The sequence below is a fragment of the Neovison vison genome, chromosome 8 (genome assembly GCF_020171115.1).
Source record: "Neovison vison isolate M4711 chromosome 8, ASM_NN_V1, whole genome shotgun sequence".
Classification (NCBI taxonomy): Eukaryota; Metazoa; Chordata; class Mammalia; order Carnivora; family Mustelidae; genus Neogale; species Neogale vison.
The window spans coordinates 91,961,499-91,979,369 of NC_058098.1; the positions used below are offsets into that span (position 1 = coordinate 91,961,499).

The following is a 17,871-nucleotide window of genomic DNA, read 5'->3' on the forward strand; positions in this document are numbered from 1 at the left end:
TCAGGTTCTAGTCCCAGACCAAGTCCAAAAGGACTGGCAGAAAGGTGCAGCCAGGCAGCTCACCATGAGAACGACATGGTAATACCTACCTGCTAAAAACCAGTGAGAATTAAATGCAAGTAAAAGTCTTGCCTTAATACATAGAACATATTGAAACTAACATTACTATTATTAACAGAGAGCACCTTCAAGGTTCAGCTCAGGTGATATCTTCATCGTTCATCCTCGTTCTCAGGCATTCCCTGTCAGCTCATGTAGTAGCCTTGGGGATTTTGTTGCCTAAGGGTTGACTGGCAAGGGAAGGTTTGGTTTATAGGTCAAGTGGCCAAAATATGAAAATCTAAAACTGAATATGTACAGAAGTAGAATCCTGAGAAAGCAGTAATCAAGTCAGAAATCAACAAAACAAAGAGGCAACCTACAGAATGGGAAAAAGATATTTGCAAATGTCACTACAAAGGGCTGATATCCAAGATCTATAAAGAACTTCTCAAACTCGACACCCAAAAAACAAATAATCAAGTCAAAAAATAGGCAGAAGACATGAGCAGACACTTCTCCAAAGAAGACACACAAATGGCTAACAGACGCATGAAAAAGTGTTCATCATCATTAGCCATCAGGGAATTTCATTTCAAAACCACAATGAGATACCACCTCATACTGTATGGTGACTAACATAATAAAAAAATAACTATTAAACCAAAACGGTCTAATTTTTAAAACTCATTTATTTTTGGTTTGTAAATTTAGGAATTCCTTATATGTGAGACCCTAAAATTGTGAAAATACTTTTAAAACAAAGTATGAAATTTGATAGTATGCATATTTGACTTAAGATCAGACAAAAGTAATTTTGGTTTAGGTCTATGTAATAAATCAGCCCTTTTTTTCTGGTATTCTGGTATAATTCATCTATGTGAATCACAATCTTGTTTAGTAACTTGGTTTTGTTTTTTACTCTGGTTTGAATACTATAGTTTAATGATATCTTCAAATTTTATTTTGTCACCACAAAAATGTTTTGAATAAGACATATAAATTAAAAGTTATAAATAATGCAAAAAAAAAAAGAAAGGAAGAAAGAAAAAGAAATGGCAGTCAAGGCCAGCCAATCACAAGGAAGCCTGTAAGACCTCAAACCAGAACAGAGCATTATTAAGGGTCAAGTGGATAAACTCAGAGTGCAGACAGAGCTAGGATGCCTGTGGCTTATTGTTGATTGCTCACCAATCAATATTGATTGCCCATGATGAGCCAAGCAGATTGAATAACATATGTCCAAGTGAACACTGACAGGCCAAACAGTGCACTAGACACCTCACTGACAGGATTCCATTTAAGCCTCACAATTTCCTGATGGACAAGGTAGGTACAATTATCATTTCTATTCCACAGATGGAAAAGCTGAGGATTAGAGATGCAGTAGCTCACTCAAGGATGCACAACTAGCAAGGGTTAAAACCAGCATTTGAACCCCCATGTTTGGTCTCTAGAACCTGCATTTGGCTGCTGTTCTAAACTGCCTCCCACCACCAACCGTCACTTGTGACTCCACAGCTCCCGTTGTCCTGTACGTCGCACTATGCAGCTTAATTATCACAGTATGCTTGGCTCCAGTTCCTACAAGCCGTTGTTTCTATAGCAGTTGTGCTGGAGAATGGACCAAGGGGTCTCGTCAGCGTGACAGTGAGACACAGCAAAGGCCAACTGTCTACTTTGTGGACTTGGAGAGGCAGGCTGAGCCTTGTATCTAGAAGCTTTATTAGTATGGCAAAGAAACAAGAGCTATTATAATAAACTCTTGTTTGTACTTAGAAAATGCACCTTCATACAGGAAACAATTGAGGGTTGCTGGAGGGGAGAGGGTCAGGGCACAGGATAACTGGATGATGGGCATGAAGGAGGGCATGGGATGGAAGGAGCACTGAGTATTGTATGCAACTGATGAATCGCTGAACTCTACCCCTGAAACTAATAATAAACTATATGTTAATTAATTGAATTTAAATTTTAAAAAAAGAAAATGCTGCCTTCCCACAAGGCTAACCAAAAAATACGTGTGCATGCATGTGCCCACATGTGCATGGGTATGTGGGGTCACCATGGATCTTTATGTATGGCAAGCTACTTCTTTTTCTGGAGACCTCAGTTAGAAAAACTTTAAGATTTTATTTATTTATTTTTCAGAAGGGGGAGAGAGAGAACAAGCAGGCAGAGAGGCAGGCAGAGGCAGAGAAAGAGAAGCAGGCTCCCCACTGAGAAAGAAGCCCAACATGGGACTCGAACCCAGGACCCTGGGATTATGACCTGAGCCGAAGGCAGTGGCTTAACCGACTGAGCCACCCAGATGTCCCTAGAAAACTTTTGATGAATTAATTAGGGTCATAAAAAAGTAAATTTATGTCTGTACTGGATAACTCTTCAGGGGCTGCCTTCTCCTTGAGTTGCTTACCAATTAACTGAAAACATAATAATAGATTTTCCAAACTAGCAAACTCCACTTTTCCCACCTAGGTACTTCCACAAAATGATCTTATTTCAAGCATCTTTTAGCCTGGAAAATTCCATACACCTCAAGGAAAATATTTTGGGTTTTTTGACATCAATGTGGCTATTTAAGAAGAAACACTTTACCAGACTCCTGGTTGGGGAGATAACTCCAGCCGTAGACATCACACTCTGGCAAGAAGTATATGCTGACTCACCACTGCCACCATCTGCCCAGGGCCTTTTCTCCTCATTCTTCAAGCCCACAGTACAGTTGGCATGCTGGGTGATGTTTCTGGATAGGTCTCCAGCCAAGGATATAGGTGCCTCAGAAGGATTGCTCCTATAGTTCTGGCGACCCGGATTTTGTCTCTAGAAATCATATTTATTTGTCAAACAGTATAATAGTACAGTCATATTTTGAAGATCTAAGTCAATATATTTTAAATTTTTAATCAATGTATTTTCATTTAAGTGATAAGGGCAATCTTAAGTTATTATGGATGAAAAGAAAACTCAGTAGACTGTGTTTTTTTCTACAACCTTAAAATGTTGTGCAATTGGCAACTACATTAAAAAGATTATCCCATTGAACAGATCCTGTAGTTTATAATAAATGCAGCACAAAGCACTTCTGTCACCCATACAAGGAAAAACTAAGGCAGCCACCTGCCCATGTGCAAACACTGTGGTCAGCACAAACATCCAATTGGCTAACAGGATAATCCATTCCCACCATTGCAGAATGTATCCCCTCAGAAGTCACCCTTGCAGGATAAGTGGACAAGGAAAAAAAGTTGAAAGTACCATTCTATACCTGTCCACTCCTGTCTTAAGTTTCTAGAATAATTATGTTTCTCTACTCTCTAGTATCTGTCCTTCTCTACTGTCCCTAAACACAATCACATCACTACATAGAAGAGACTTCCACTAATCTAACCATTTCTTCCCTCCTTTTGATCATTCTTTTCTGTCTCAGAACTCCAGGTTTAATGGACTTGAAATTTGCCATTGTGCTTTGCCTGGACTTCACTAACCTACACTCAACCTCCTATAAGCAGAATTCCACCCCATACTATTCCACGTCTCACGTGCTGGGCCTCTCTGTAGCTTCCTGCACTACTTCCTACACTCAGATTCCCAAGATTCTCCCCTGCTTGACCTTAGGTTCTATCTTTCCTCTCCACCTTCCTGCTACCTTTTCCTCTCTGATTCTCCTCCTCCATCTTGTCAGTGGTGTCCCTGAGGGCTCATTTCTAAGGCCTTTCACTCTTTGTGTCTTCCCTCCTTTGATGACTGATACACTTACAGGTCTTCAAGGCTTGCCTGACCATACATTCAGCCTGTATAACTAGCCCACAGCTTCCATCACCTAATGGACATTTCTGAGCTCTGCACCCCGATAATGGTGGTGACAACTATGTACTTCACGGTTTTCAAAGCAGGTTCAATTATTTCATTCTACCAAATGGTTGCAAATCCCATGAGACTGGCATAACAACCACTGCTGAGCATTCCACCAGAGTTCTCTCTCAGGGAGGGCCTCTCCAAGAGAAATGCCTCTTCCTTTCTGAGTCCAGTTCAGTGGAAAACCACCACTACAGAGTGGGTTTATGGAAGCCTCCTCTCCATCCCTAGCTATCAATGTTCTATTAAAGATTTAACAGTCAGGATCCAGATGCCCTGAACAGTGCCAGGAGGTAAGTATGGACCTCAACCAGGAACTTGGCTCCAAAGCTCACACAGATCTGAATTCAAACCGCAAGCCTGACATTTCTTAGCTATGTGGCCTTTCCCTGTATTTTGGTTTCCTCCTCTATAAAACATGGATCATAATTAATTCCCAAAATTTTTATAAACAACTGAAACATATAAACTGCCTGGCAATGGAAAGGGCTCAATAAATGGTAGATACTGCTCTTAATTCTCAAGGTTTTACCTCAGAGTCTTTGGCTGCTTCCAAAACATCACTGAGAACTTGTATGTACTCGGTTGCACCTTTAAGGATATCAACTTTGCTAGGCTTCCTGCTTTGGGGAAGAAATGGCACAAGTGCCTTCAGTTTGGCAAAACCACGGTTGAGATTTTTTATCTGGAAAACAAACAAACAAACAAACAAAAGCAAAGTGACATACAGAGAAGCTAACTTGTACAGCTATCCCCCACCCCAAAACCAAGAAGAGGGTTGTGAGGGCTTGTTTGCACAGCTCTTGTCTGGGTGGTGAACCAAAGCAGGCACATGCCAGAATCACCACTCCACCAGCAGTGCCATTGCTGGCAATCGAGGAAAGGCTGGTGTAAACTCAGCACTCTGGGTGAATGGGATGGAAGGGAAGGGGGTCGGTATTCCTGCTGAACCCCTCCTCTTCCTCCTATAGCATGCCCACTGCAATGTTCAGGCAGTGGGGAAATGGCTAGAACTCGAAGTCAAAACATCAGGATTTGAAACCCAGCTCCTCCGTGTACTACCTTATAAGAATGCAGGATACTTCATATCACCAAGCTATGGTTTACTGCAAAGTGGAAAATACCCACGTTGTAAGCTTTTTTGTGGTGATTAATATAATCACGCATAAGACACTTCTTCCTGACCTGACCCAAAGAAAGTCCTAAGTGGTACTGATAATGAATAAAATGTGCAAATATTTGTCTACTCAAGCACCATGCCATCAACTCTTTAACCTCTTTCCCAGCCTAACAGAGTAAAGTGTTAGAATCTAGAGAATCTGCATGTTGGCAAGATTTGAAAGGCAGAATAAGGTTATTTATCTTTATGTTTATAAGTCTCTAGGATCTAATCCTTCAGTTCTAAAGGCTTGGAACACTGATGACCATCCCCCAAAGGGAACTGGCCTTGGGGGGGGCGCCTGGGTGGCTCAGTGGGTTAAGCTGCTGCCTTCGGCTCAGGTCATGATCTCGGGGTCCTGGGATGGAGTCCCGCATCGGGCTCCCTGCTTGGCGGGGAGCCTGCTTCCTCCTCTCTCTCTCTCTCTGCCTACTTGTGATCTCTGTCAAATAAATGAATAAAATCTTAAAAAAAAAAAAAGAAAAAGAAAAACTGGCTTCCACTACACCATAAAGCCAATATACTCATATTGAGAGCCCTCTCCCACTCCAGATCAAAGTGAATAATGGACACAGTCATCCCATTTCAGCAGAATATAAAGACCAACAAAAGTATGAAAATGAGGGGTACCTGGGTGGCTCAGTGGGTTAAAGCCTCTGCCTTCAGGTCGGGTCATGATCCTAGAATCCTGGGATCAAGCCCCACATCGGGCTTTCTGCTCTGCGGGGAGCCTGCTTCCCCGCCCCCCCGCCTGCCTCTCTACAAACTTGTGATCTCTGTCAAATAAATAAATAAAATCTTTTTTTAAATTATGAAAATGAAAAAAAATGAAAATGTGGAGCTTTGTTAAAATAACTACAAAACAAAATAGAAATTAGGTATCATTTTTCATGTGCCAAGCTGATAATATTGTTAGTCATATCCAGCAATAGAGATGAGAAAAGGGAAGAGTTTTCTATCCCGTAAGAAGGGATTAAAATTAGTAAAATTCTCTAGGAAGAAGCAGTTGGGCATCTGGTATCAAAAGTTGTGAGATTGTATACATTCTCTGTCCCAGTAATTTCATTTCTAGAATTTTATTTGAGAACAATTATCACACATGCACATAAAGACTAGGAAAATCTGCAAAAAGCATAAAGATTGGAGATGTATGGTCCATTTTATGACAGAGTATGCAGTAAAAAGCTGTTCTTTCAAAGAATTCTTAAGAATGAGGAAATGCCAAATCCAAATCGCAATGAGATACTGCCTCACAGGGTCAGAATGGGTAAAATTAACAGGTCAGGAAATGACAGAGGACAAGGAAAAAGGGGAACCCTCTTACACGGCTGATGGGAATGCAAACTGGGGCAGTCACTCTGGAAAACAGTTTGGAGATTCCTCAAAAAGGTGAAAATAGAGCTACCCTATGACCCAACAATTGCACTACTAGGGATTTACCCCAAAGATACCAATGTAGTGGTCTGAAGGGGCACCTGCACCCCAGGGTTTATAACAGCAATGGCCACAATAGCCCTACTATGGAAAGACCTCAGAAGTCCATCAGAGATGAATGGATAAAGAAGATACGGTATATATACACAATGGAATATTACTCAGTGATCAAATAAATGAAATATTGCCATTTGCAATGATGTAGGTGGAACCAGAGAGTATTATACTAAGTGAAATAACTCAGTCAGAGAAAGACGATTATCACATGATTTCACTCATATGTGGAATTTAAGAAACAAAACGGAGGGGGTGCCTGAGTGGCTCAGCTGGTTAAGTTCTGCCTTCAGCTCAGGTAATGATCCCAGGGTCCTGGAATCAAGTCCCATGTCAGGCTCTCTGCTTGGCCAGGAGTCTGTTTTTCTCTCTCCACTCATGCTCTCTGGCTCTCTTCTGTCTCACTCTCTCTCAAATAACTTAAATCTTTAAAAGAGAGAGAGAAAGAGACACAACAGGAGAATAGGGGAAGGGAAGGGAAAGTGAAACAAGACGAAATCAGAGGGCAGAGAGGAGACAAATCATAAGAGACTCTTAATCATAGGAAACAAACGGGGTTGCTGGGGAACCGGCGGGGGGTGGGGGGGGCAGATGGGGTAATTGCGTGATGGACATTAAGGAGTGCATGAGATATAATGAGCACTGGGTGTTCTATAAGACTGAAAAATCACTAAAGTCTACCTCTGAAACTAACAATACACTATATGTTAATTAGCTGAATTTTTAAAAAATAATCAGGAAATGCTTTTGATAACGTTGATTGAAAAAAATGGAAAACTATGTACCATCTCACAAATTTATAATTTATATATGTGCACACATAGCTAGAAAAAAAAAAGACTGGCAGGGTATATATACAAGAACGTTAGTTCATAGCAGTTATATCTGTGTTATGGGTGTTTCTGTTCCCCAGTCATTTTTCCAATCTTCAGGTGCATTAATTTCGTCCTTGTAAAGAAGAATGAAGGTCATTAGCTTTAAAATAGAGAATAAAACCAGGACGAATTCTCTGCAGAAAGCACTTGCTTCCTGATGGGAAGGCCCATATAAAATGCAAACTATTGGATCAGAATCTTGTTTGAGGCCACATTGTCACATCAGGTCGCAGGGTTATTTTCGCAAGGGGGTCTAAAGCCAGGTGAAACCATGCTTTCCCACTCTTGGAGTTTCTCCAGCTTCCCTTGGTCTTCTACTCTCACTTGGTCCTCTCTCCTTCTGCCCTTTCCCACACTCGTAGCGGATTCACCAAGGGCTACACTTCCAAAGGGCCCGGGCATGCAGGAACGTCCCCAGCAGAACCTCCCCCTCAAGTCCCCAGCTTGAAGGCGCCCCTCCGTCCTCCCGTGCCCCGCCCCCGCTCCCTCTCTAGGACGCCTGGGCTGCGGTCAAACTCCAGGTTTGCAAAGAGCACAAGAGAGACCAGACTGGACACACGGGGGCCCGGGTTCAGTTAGAAACACTAAAAGCCACCAGTAGATGTCGCTCGGACTACGAGTCCCAGGACCGTTACCCCTTGTGATTCGCCGCGTCCCCGCCTGACGGGGAAATGAGGCACGGGCTGGAGTGGGAGGCCGCGACACACCGGGGCACCGTGTTTCCTCACTCCAAGAAAGAGAAACGAATAACCTCCACTGGGCTCCGTCGTCCCACAGTTGCTTCCAGACAGAGATGCCGAGGAGAGGGAAAGGGACGGTGGGAGCGATTTGCGCCCCAAGCGCTCACCCAGCGCGAGCGGCTGGGAGGAGGCGCAACTCCCAGGCGCTAACCTTCTCGAAAGCACCTGCCAAGCGGAGACATTTTCGACGCCGTCACGGGCCTCGCGTGCCCCCGTCGCACCCCCAGACCCCCTTGCAGGCGGTTAGCAGGGGAGAGGGCCATCCCACCGTCAAAGAACGAGCGGCCGGACGAGGGAGGAGGGTAACAAGGCCACTACCATCTCTCAAGCTAGAGACCCGAGCCGGGCCTCAGGAGGTTCGAGTCGCCTCCGAGGCCCGCAGGGGGGTCGTGAGTGGGTGCACCGGCTACTGGCCAGATGTTCGGCGGGGAGCAGCATGTCGTGGGGTGGCCGAGCCCGGGTGGCCTCGGGGATCCGCGCGGGGCAGGGCGCTCACCCTCTCGCGCTCCTTGGCGTTTGCCACGCGGCGCCGCTCCAGCACCAACTGGAGGTCCTCGGTCGAGGAGTAGCCTCCCGAGGGCAGCCGCTTGAGCCGGCAGACGGCGGCCAGCTGAGGCAGCGGCCCGAACTGCTCCCGCAGCAGGTCCTCCAGCACCTCAGCCGGCGGGACGCCCAGGAGAGCAGGCGCGGGCGCTGCGTCCATGGCGGAGGGCGGGAGCGCAGGGGGCCGCGCGGCCTTTCATCGCCCGCACCTGGGGCCTCACGAGGCACGCGGGCGGGGCCTGGACCACCTGTGGCTGTTCTCCTGCTTGCCTCGTGTTAGTCAGGTGGGGCTGTAGGGAAGACTAGCCCTTGGGGATCCAGGTTTCAGCAGCTCCGCGGGTGATTTCGGTGAACACGGGATTCCTGACAACAACTGGTCCTCAAATTTGGCTGCACACCGGAATCACCTGGGGAATTGGGTTATTCTTAATCCGCCTACCTGGGTACCCATCCCCAAAATTCTACTTTGGTCAATCCAGGTTGGGGACTGCGCTTCTGGATACATGTATACACATATATGCAAATATATAAATGTACACGTATACATTTACTGGAAAAACTGATGGCTACACACAAAACTTTTAAAAGTTCATTGTGAAAAAAATAAAAGTTGCAAGAACAGTAAGAGGTCCTGTAGCCCCTTCACCTAGATTCTCCACTTGTTAACTTTTTTCACATTTACTCCACTGCCCTCCTTTGTCTCTCTGAATATTCCCGATTTCATTATTCTTTTACTAAAGCATTTCCTAAGTCTTGCCCCATCTTCATGACCTTGACAGTTTCAAAGAGGAGAGGTCTTTCATTCTGAAGGCCGTCCCTCAACTGGAGTCGGCCCAGGGTTCCCTCCTGTCCAGACCTAGGCCATTCCTTCTTGGCTGGGACTTCACAGAAAAGATGTTGGGCTGTCTCCATACATCCCTTCGGGATATACATGATGCTGACCTGTCCCACAACTGGTGAAGTTAACCTTGATCACCCAGTCAAGGTGGTATCTGCCAGGTTCCTTCACCATAAATGGACTATTTTTTCCTTTTTATTGATAAATATTTTGTGAGGAAATCACCAATATCCTCTAGCAGCATCCATTGCTGACTCCTGCCTGAATTAACCATCATTTCATGGCCGAGTTGTTGACATTCTATTGTGGGGAAGAGCTTTTCCTTCTCCCCCATTTATTTATTCATTTTGTATTTATGTCGGCATGAACTCATGACTTTTTATTTTGTTTAATAAGATGTAATTTATTCATATCCCTATTTCAATGTTCAGATGGCCCCGCTTTGGCCTGTAGGAGCCCCTTCATGATAGTTTTTCTGTTCTTTTGACATGGCCCCATCACTTTTTGCGTGCTTTCTTACTTGTCCCCAAAACGCTCATCTTTGATTATCCCAGTTCAGCCATGGAATCAGTCAGTTCTTTTAGTGGAAAATGTAATTTAGAAACAAAGATTTGGGGGGCACCTGTGTGGCTCACTTGGTTAAGCATCTGCCTTCCGATCAGGTCATGATCTCAGGACCCTGGGATCAAGTCCCATTTTGGGGCTTCTCCCTCTCCTCTGCACCCCCCTACACACATGGTTGCTCTCCCTTTCTATCTGTCTCAAATAAATAAATAACATCTTTTTAAAAAGAAACAAAGATTTGGATGCTTAGATATTAATTCCTTTTGAGATGCAATCCTTCTAAACCCTTTAATCAGATAGGAAATATATATATGTACACACACAAGCATACACACACATACAACTATATAATATATATATATACATTTCTGTGTAAATAGATTTTAAAAACGTGAGTTCACACTAATACCTCCAATTCCAATCCAATTGCTAAGATTTCTCAACGTTTCTCCTTAATTTATAACTCCCTTCTCTAACAGCTAGAAACCTGACTCCCATTATCCTCAATGTATTTACTTATTTACTCACTTAATTCCATAGCCCGTTTCCTAGCCACATCAGCCACCTCCTCAGACCCATCTTGTCCTCAGCTCCCCCCATGCCAATGCCCACAAGGGAAGAGTAAGGGAAGAGAAGAGGACACACCAAATGTTTAACTGGGGTTCCCCAAGCAGTGGGCTTTGGAATGAGGTAAGATCTGTGCCTCATATCTTCCATATGTCTTGCATTTTTCACAATAAGCATGGGTCATACACACACACACATACATACTTATATTTATATTTATGTACTTAAGTATGTATTTATGTACTTAAGGAAAATGATTTTGCTTGATTGAAGTTTATTTGGTGTTGTCTGCTAGCAAACAAAAGGCAAAAGAGCCAAATGTGTGGAAATAAAGCTTAAAATGGAAATCACTTATCCATTTATTTAAATTTCCTTCAGCATCAAAAAGGACATTGTTGATTGCCATTTTCTTTTTTATTCTAAATCCTTGAGTGGGCACACTGGTGTGTAGCAGGAACCCAATGTGAGAACCACAGAAGTTATTCCTTCATCCTTGCTCCCCTCCGTTAACTCCAACTCTCACTTTCTGGCATCTTGTCTGTTAGATTCCTATATGGAGCCCTCTGTCCTTAGGGAGAGCAACCCCATGAACGAATCTGAACTGAGATGTCACACCTGATGGTGACTTGGTACCTCTACCTTGCCATTACCCGAAGATGCAATGGCCTAGTGAACAAAAAAAAAGTTAATTTTTCTCTCGTCTGGCAGTGTGAAAGGTGCAGGTCAGTGATGCCTCTCTGCTCCTCATGATCACCTGGGGCTTAAGTTCCTTCCAGATCATTGCCCCTTAAGCATTGCTCCTGAGTGTCATTTTCAAAAATGGAGCCATCCTATTATAGGCCTGTGTCATCTCTGGTGCCCAGAGCATCAAAGGCCTCAGCTCATTCACCCCAGTCAAGATTCAGAGCTGGAGCAAAAACTCTTCTAGGTATTCCAACCAGATGCCAAATGATTTAATTCAGGGATTTAGGCACCTAACGCAATCACTGGGAGGGCTGGTGAAACGGAGGGGCTCACTTGGAGAAAATACCACCAAAGCTGCAGTCTGGGGAGCAGGAACCAGTGTTGCTGGGGCTGCCACTCAACTCCCCCATTGCTGGGAAAGGGGACCCAGGGACAATGTTGCACAGAAACACCAAGTCCCCATCCCTGGGCTTGTCCATAGAAAATAAACAAAAGGACAGGGACATGAGTTCTGCCTGATGTCCATGCTCACCAGCTCACACACCTGTTTCTAAGGAGGCCATCTTAATTGGCATCCAAAACCCTGGGAATAAGGGGTTCTGGAAAATGGAATTTCAGCCTTCCTGCCTCTACAATGTGGGGAGGCTCTCTGGAGGAGGGGAGGAGGGGGAGGGAAGAGATGGGAGAGGAAGTGGGGAATGAGGGAGTTGACTCACTGTGTCCTCCACCCTGAGACACAGAGAAACTAGACAAACTGGCCCTTGCTCCATATTTTGCCCCAGCAGAGTCACCTTATCAGTCTTTCCTGTTTCCTACTCTAGGGCCCAGCTAAGAAGAATGCTCCCCATATCTGCCTGGGTCCTTGGCAGCCCCTCATCACAATGACCAGTTTGTGGCCCGAATATGGTTCCCTTAACCCCTCATCACAATGACCAGTTTGTGGCCCGAATATGGTTCCCTTAATCTCTGTAGCTCAGTCAAAACATGAAAGAGCTGCTAAAACAAAACAAAACAAAAAACAAGAACAGCTTTACTAAGGGAAGGCAAAAAAATGACATTTCTTAAAGGGATCAAAAACTAAAAAGAGACAAGTCTATATTGCCCGGAATTCCTGTCTAAATCAATTTGGCAATTCCATGTTATTACTTATAGTCATCTAAATGCATATTATTCTTGCATACTATGTGTTATTTTATCTCACCACATTCCTGGGAATTGGACTTTCCTCCCATTGTACAGATGAGAAAATCGGGTCCAAAGAAGTTGAGGGACTAGCCAAGGCCACCCTGCTGGTCTGTTTCTTTTCAAGATCTGAATGTCCTCTGTCTCAGGGTCACCAGGCCCAGGCCCACAATTCCGTCTGACCTGGTCCCCGGGCGACAGGGCCTCCCTGATTGCCATGCCTCATACTTCACTTCACTTGAAGTTCCTGGCCCTCCACCCCCACTAGGCATGAGCTGGGGTTACTGTCTTGACCATATCAACAGCAGAGTTAACTGTGGGTCAAAAGTGTTTCTCCACCAAGAACAGAGAAGGGAATCTTCCCTGAGAAGCTGGTGAGAGGTCAGGGACCCGGCTCAAGTGCCAGCATGCCGGAGCAGCCAATGGCCTCCAGCTTTGACAAGATGCAGAAAGGTGCCTGATAGCCTCCTGAAAGAGTAGATGGATGGAGGCTTGGAGCCCTGCAGACTGTGAGGCCTCATGAAGAGCTGAGACTCAAAGGGCCCGAGGGTTAGTCGTGGGTCCGAGGGGAAGAGCTGCTGCAACACAGGACTTTGTAGGACCACAGGCAAGACCTTCAAACTCTCTAGGCCTCATCTTGCCAGCTGTAAAGCGGAGATTGTGATAGAAGCTTCCTCAGAATTGTAGCGAGGAGTCAAGTAGGCCATTGGCACAAAGATAACAGCTAATGGTATATGATGGGATCCATGTGCTGTGCACTTTTCTAAGCTCATTTCATGGATTAACTTTCTTTTTTTTTTTTCCAGGAAAAAAGGACATTTTTATGTCCATAAATACTTCTGCTCTCACTCACACACCGACCCCACTCGGACGCGGACAGATGGATGGGCAGAGGGGAGGCGTCCACGGGAGGCCCCAGCAGAGGCTGGCAACTGAAGGAGATGCACTGAGGAACTCCAGGGCAGGGCCTCCCTTGGCCAGGAGCCCTGGAGGCCCCAGGAGGGGAGCCCCGAGGCCCGGCTCTGCCACAACCTCTGGGCCAGAAGCCACAGCCTCCACAGCCCCTCAGGAGGCCTGACAGCAAAGGGGGCAGGTGGGTGGAGTGAAACCCCTATGAGGAGTGGGGACCGTGGGGGGCTTCCCCAAATGAGCCTCCTGAGATGGTAACCACAGGGCCACTGAGAAAGAAAAGCAAGGAGTCAAACCACACACCACAGAGAAAAGCAAAGAGTCAAACCACACACCACAGAGTGCAAAGAGCTGGGGGAGCAGGCTTCACCCGCCCCCCAGTCATCCAGTTCCTATGGAGAAGGCCTGAGCTGGTTCCCACACCAGCATGGCCCCCCAAGTTATGACTGGGCCTTCCCATAAGGCATGAGACAAGTGGGGATGACCCCATCTCGGGCTGGGTCAGGGCTGAGCCTGAGGTCCTGGCCCCCGTCTGACAGCCACGCTTCCCGCCATGACCCCAGGTCCTTCTAGGGCCTTGCAGCTGCTCCCTGCTCCAGGCTCCCCACTGTGGTGAGGGTCCCCAGCAGTGCAAACTCAGGCCCAGCCTCCTTCTGGGTTCAGCTCCGCAGGGGAGGGGGACAAGGAAGAAGGGGGGCCACAGGGATGAGGGGAGAAGCCCTCATCCTCTCCAGGGGAGAGGCCCAGGGGATCTCGCCATGGGAACAAAGGGTATCCTAGGCCACCACAGCCTCCCACCCAGGCTAGACAGTGTCCAGTCCTGCTGCCCCTTCCTCTCCCCACCACCTCTCTGTTCTAGAGGCTCCCCCAGGTCTCAGGTGGGAGGATCTGGTCCACATCCGACATCTTGTTGTAGGTCTGGTTGCCCGTGATGAAGAGAAGCTTGTAGCAGAGCAAAACCTTCTCCTTCTGGAGGTTGGAGTAGGACCTTGGTGATGGCTGAGGAGTGGACAATGGGGTTAAACGCCAGCACTTCTGTGACTGAGGGGGGGCTGCAGCTTCACTTTCATGACTTGGGGACAGCTGACTGGAAAATGATGTTGCAGATGGGCTGGGGCGCAGTGCTCAGCATGGAAACCACCAACACCAGCACATCTGAGTGCCCAAGCAGCCAGTCTCGGGCAAAGTGGAAGAGGACCTGGAAGCCATGCTGGTCATACACCGTCACTGGCAAGATGCTTCTGGGTTTGATGGACTCCAGGGGCACAGTGATGCTGGCCAGTGAGAGCTCAGTCATCGTGGGCTGCTGCAGAGGCTCAGGGGGCTCAGGGGAGGCAGCGTGGAAGAGGCCGGGGGCGCCGGAGCTGGGCGAGCTGCAGTTGCTTTTATTCTGCAGGTCCTGAAGTGTGAGCCAGGGGTGCTGGCTGCTACTTCTCCCACCACACTTGCTGGGGCTCTGGGGGCAGTGACTACTGCAGGAGGGTCTTCCCCAGGAGACCCAGGTCGTCCAGACCACTGCTCGCTGGCAGGGGCATCTGTGCAGAGGGCTGGCTGGCTGTCCCCGGGTTGGGGACCCGAGGCGGGGCTGGGGGTTCCGTGCCATCAGAGGACTGGAAGCTATTCCATCCAGCACCATCCAAGCTTGGTCCTGGAGGGGGTATGGGGTCGCTTAGTCCCAGAGATGTGAGCTCATCATGAAGCAGGGAAACTGAGGTGCTAGGCTGCTTGGGGCTGGCCAGGTCAGTAAAGCAGGTGGGCACGGCAGGGCAGGTGGTGCCTGCAGGAGGGAGATCCAGGCCAGAGAGGTCCAGCAGGGCCAAGGTGCTCCCAGGGAGGGAGCTGGCTGCCGCATCGCCGTTCACCCCTCAGCAGCTGCTTGTACAGGTTGTACTGGGTGACGTTGTCCTTGGCCTGCAGGATCTCAGCTAAGACCTCGCCATTGTCTTCTGTGTCACTGGCCAGTCGGAAAAGTGCTGGCTTCATCCTTTCACAGCACTGGTACAGCTCCTTCATGAGGTCCCCTCTGCTGCGGGCTGAGGCCCCGCCCTGGCTGTGGCTCATCACCATCTCTGTCAGCAGCTTCACATTGTTGTTGACCTCCTCACTGGCGCTCACCTGCTTTGAGATCTTCTCCATCCACTTCTGGTCCCCCTGCACCATGTCCTTGATGAGTTTGTTGGCTGCTCGGAGGTCCTAGGGGTAGGAGCTCTTCAGCAAGCGGGCCAGCATCTTGGATTTCTCCTCCTCTTTGAAGATCACATTATTGGGTCGTGGAAGAGGAAAAGTGGCATCATCTGGTAGCTTCGGGTCAGACTTCACAATCCCCTGCTTCTTCAGCATCTGGTAGGCCTCTGCGATTTTCACTTCCTCTGGCAGGCTGACCATCCAGCTATAGAGGAGTTCCAAGATCTTGTTCTTCACCTTCTCCGACATCTGCAAGCCCAGGTACTTGGGAGACACGACCTTGATGAGCTCGTAGAGAAAGCAGAACTTACCCACCTTGTCATGGAACCTTTTGCCACAGCTCTTCATGCATGTTTCCAGAAACGTCAGGGCTTGGATCGCCTCCCACTCCTGTGGTGACTGGATCTTGTGAGCCAACAGCTGGGTGGCAAGTGGAGGCTCCTCAAAGTCCTCGTTGAGCTGCTTGCAGAAGCTGTTGATGCTGGTCCAATTCAGCTCCTTGTTCAGGGGGTTGATGGCTCTGTTGATTCGCACATCCAGAGTCTCCGGCTCCATCACGGGTTCCATTGGCCATGGGCCTGGATTAACTTTCTTAATCTGCACAACAGCCTCAAGAGAGGCGTACTCTGGCTTTTTCACAGAAGAAGAAACTGAGACATGAAAGTTAAGTAACTAGCTTTCCCAGCTAGACAGGGGGAAAGCTAGGATTGGACCCAGATAGTCTGGCCATGGAGCCTGGGTCTATAATCACCAATGACTACAAAAGCAATGATGATATATGAACCAGACAGAATGTCTGGAAACTTGGCTAATACACAGACAAGGCAGAGGTGTTCTGAGAAAAAGTGGAGAAGCTGCAACGAGAGTGGGTTGAAGAGACACTGAGGTCCAGGGCTCAGGTCTGGTGACCCTGTAGCAGAGATGTCATGAAAGGCTCAGTGGCACTACCTTGAAGAAGGCCTAGAATCCCAATTCTGGGACCAGCTAGAGTGCGAACTGCTTGTTAGATCTAAGAATAGGATAAGACTGCAACAAAAGCAGAGCTTTGAGGAGATTCAAGAGGAAGCTAGCTACAGGCTATTTTGGGGAGGGGAGGGGGTACTGGAGGCACAGCTGCATGGGGCTTGTCCCGTGGAAGGAAGCCTTCTTGAGGCCCAGCTAGCAGACTCCCTTTGATCATAAGTCATCCCTCCCAAGAGAAGCCCAGGCCTCCTCACTCTTCTGTAACTCTCACTGGGGCCTGGGACTCTCACTGGTGGTAGGGGTCTCTGGACTTGGTTACCTTTGAGCTGTAGGAATTGCTAGCAGGAGAGAGGAAGAGCCACTTACAACTGGCCCTTAAATGAAAGAGCAGAACAAAGGGAGAGGCTCCTTCCAATAAGCATGGTGTAGGCATATGAGGGGGTCGGACCAAGGCCCAGGCCCAAATCTGGGTATATGAGAGCAACCATTCTAAGAATTGCAGCATATAGAGGGTGGGGGCATTGGCTGGTAGAGGACACTCAGAGTTGCTGATTATAAACACAGGTAGATTTTTTTTTCCTGAACTAATGACTTATGTCATCTTCAAAATGCTGCGACATCTTCTTCCAGAACTAATGACTTATGTCATCTTCAAAATGCTGTGACATCAACTTCCAGAATGTGCTTACTCTCCTGACTGAGATATTGTTCTCTGGCCCTAGAAAACCAAGCCTGGAAGGTCAGTTCATGACAGCCAAGAAGTATATGCCTTCTCCTCCCTGTGCTAGAGTTGGACTTTCCCCTAAATCATGCTGTGTAGACTCCAGACTCTCTCAGGTTGGGTCCTCCTACGCCAAGAGCCTGGAAACCTTTTCTCTGGGAGAAAAGCCTGTAGGCATCAGGGTGCCAACAGCACATCCATGGGGTGGTAGCAGTCTGTCACAGCCTACGTCTGTCACCAGTGCAATCCATGGTCACCGAGTGTGGCAGCCATACAGGGTTCCCATGGCAGAGGCTGGGTGGGGCAGGCACTCCAGGGTGAGACGCTGACCACTTCCCCCAGGACAACTGAGGGCTCCACTCTGTCTCCCCAGATGGCTCCACTCAGTCTGTGGAGAACTGAATTCTTCTGCCTTTCTGACTCTTGAGGAAATTGCAGCTTTCAGGACCTTCTCTGGAGAGAGAAAGATCTAGTCTAGGCATGAGAATTGACCCTGCTGTGTGAGTATGTTTATCTGTCCCTGTTCCATTCGCTTTAGGCCACAGACCATGGACCAT

The 17,871-nt window shown here is 47.4% G+C and overlaps 1 protein-coding gene and 1 pseudogene across 1 annotated transcript; both read right to left on the reverse strand.

Moving 5' to 3' along the window:
- Window positions 1-2,541: 2,541 nt before the first annotated feature.
- FIGLA (folliculogenesis specific bHLH transcription factor) lies at window positions 2,542-8,862 on the reverse strand. Its single transcript, XM_044262231.1, has 3 exons — window positions 8,656-8,862; window positions 4,430-4,582; window positions 2,542-2,862 (listed from the first exon to the last, which is right to left on the reverse strand). The coding sequence occupies exons 1-3, from the start codon at window positions 8,860-8,862 to the stop codon at window positions 2,542-2,544; spliced, it is 681 nt and encodes a 226-aa protein (XP_044118166.1).
- Window positions 8,863-14,301: 5,439 nt separating this feature from the next.
- LOC122915726 lies at window positions 14,302-16,197 on the reverse strand (annotated as a pseudogene).
- Window positions 16,198-17,871: the final 1,674 nt, after the last annotated feature.

Bases quoted from the DNA above. Each gene is read 5' to 3' on its own strand.
- FIGLA (XM_044262231.1), bottom strand. From the start codon at position 8,862: ATGGACGCAGCGCCCGCGCCTGCTCTCCTGGGCGTCCCGCCGGCTGAG. The intron at 4,583-8,655 runs GTGAGCGCCCTG...TTTGTTTTCCAG, and splicing joins ACGCCAAGGAGCGCGAGAGG to ATAAAAAATCTCAACCGTGG. The intron at 2,863-4,429 runs GTAAAACCTTGA...TATGATTTCTAG, and splicing joins AAGCAGCCAAAGACTCTGAG to AGACAAAATCCGGGTCGCCA.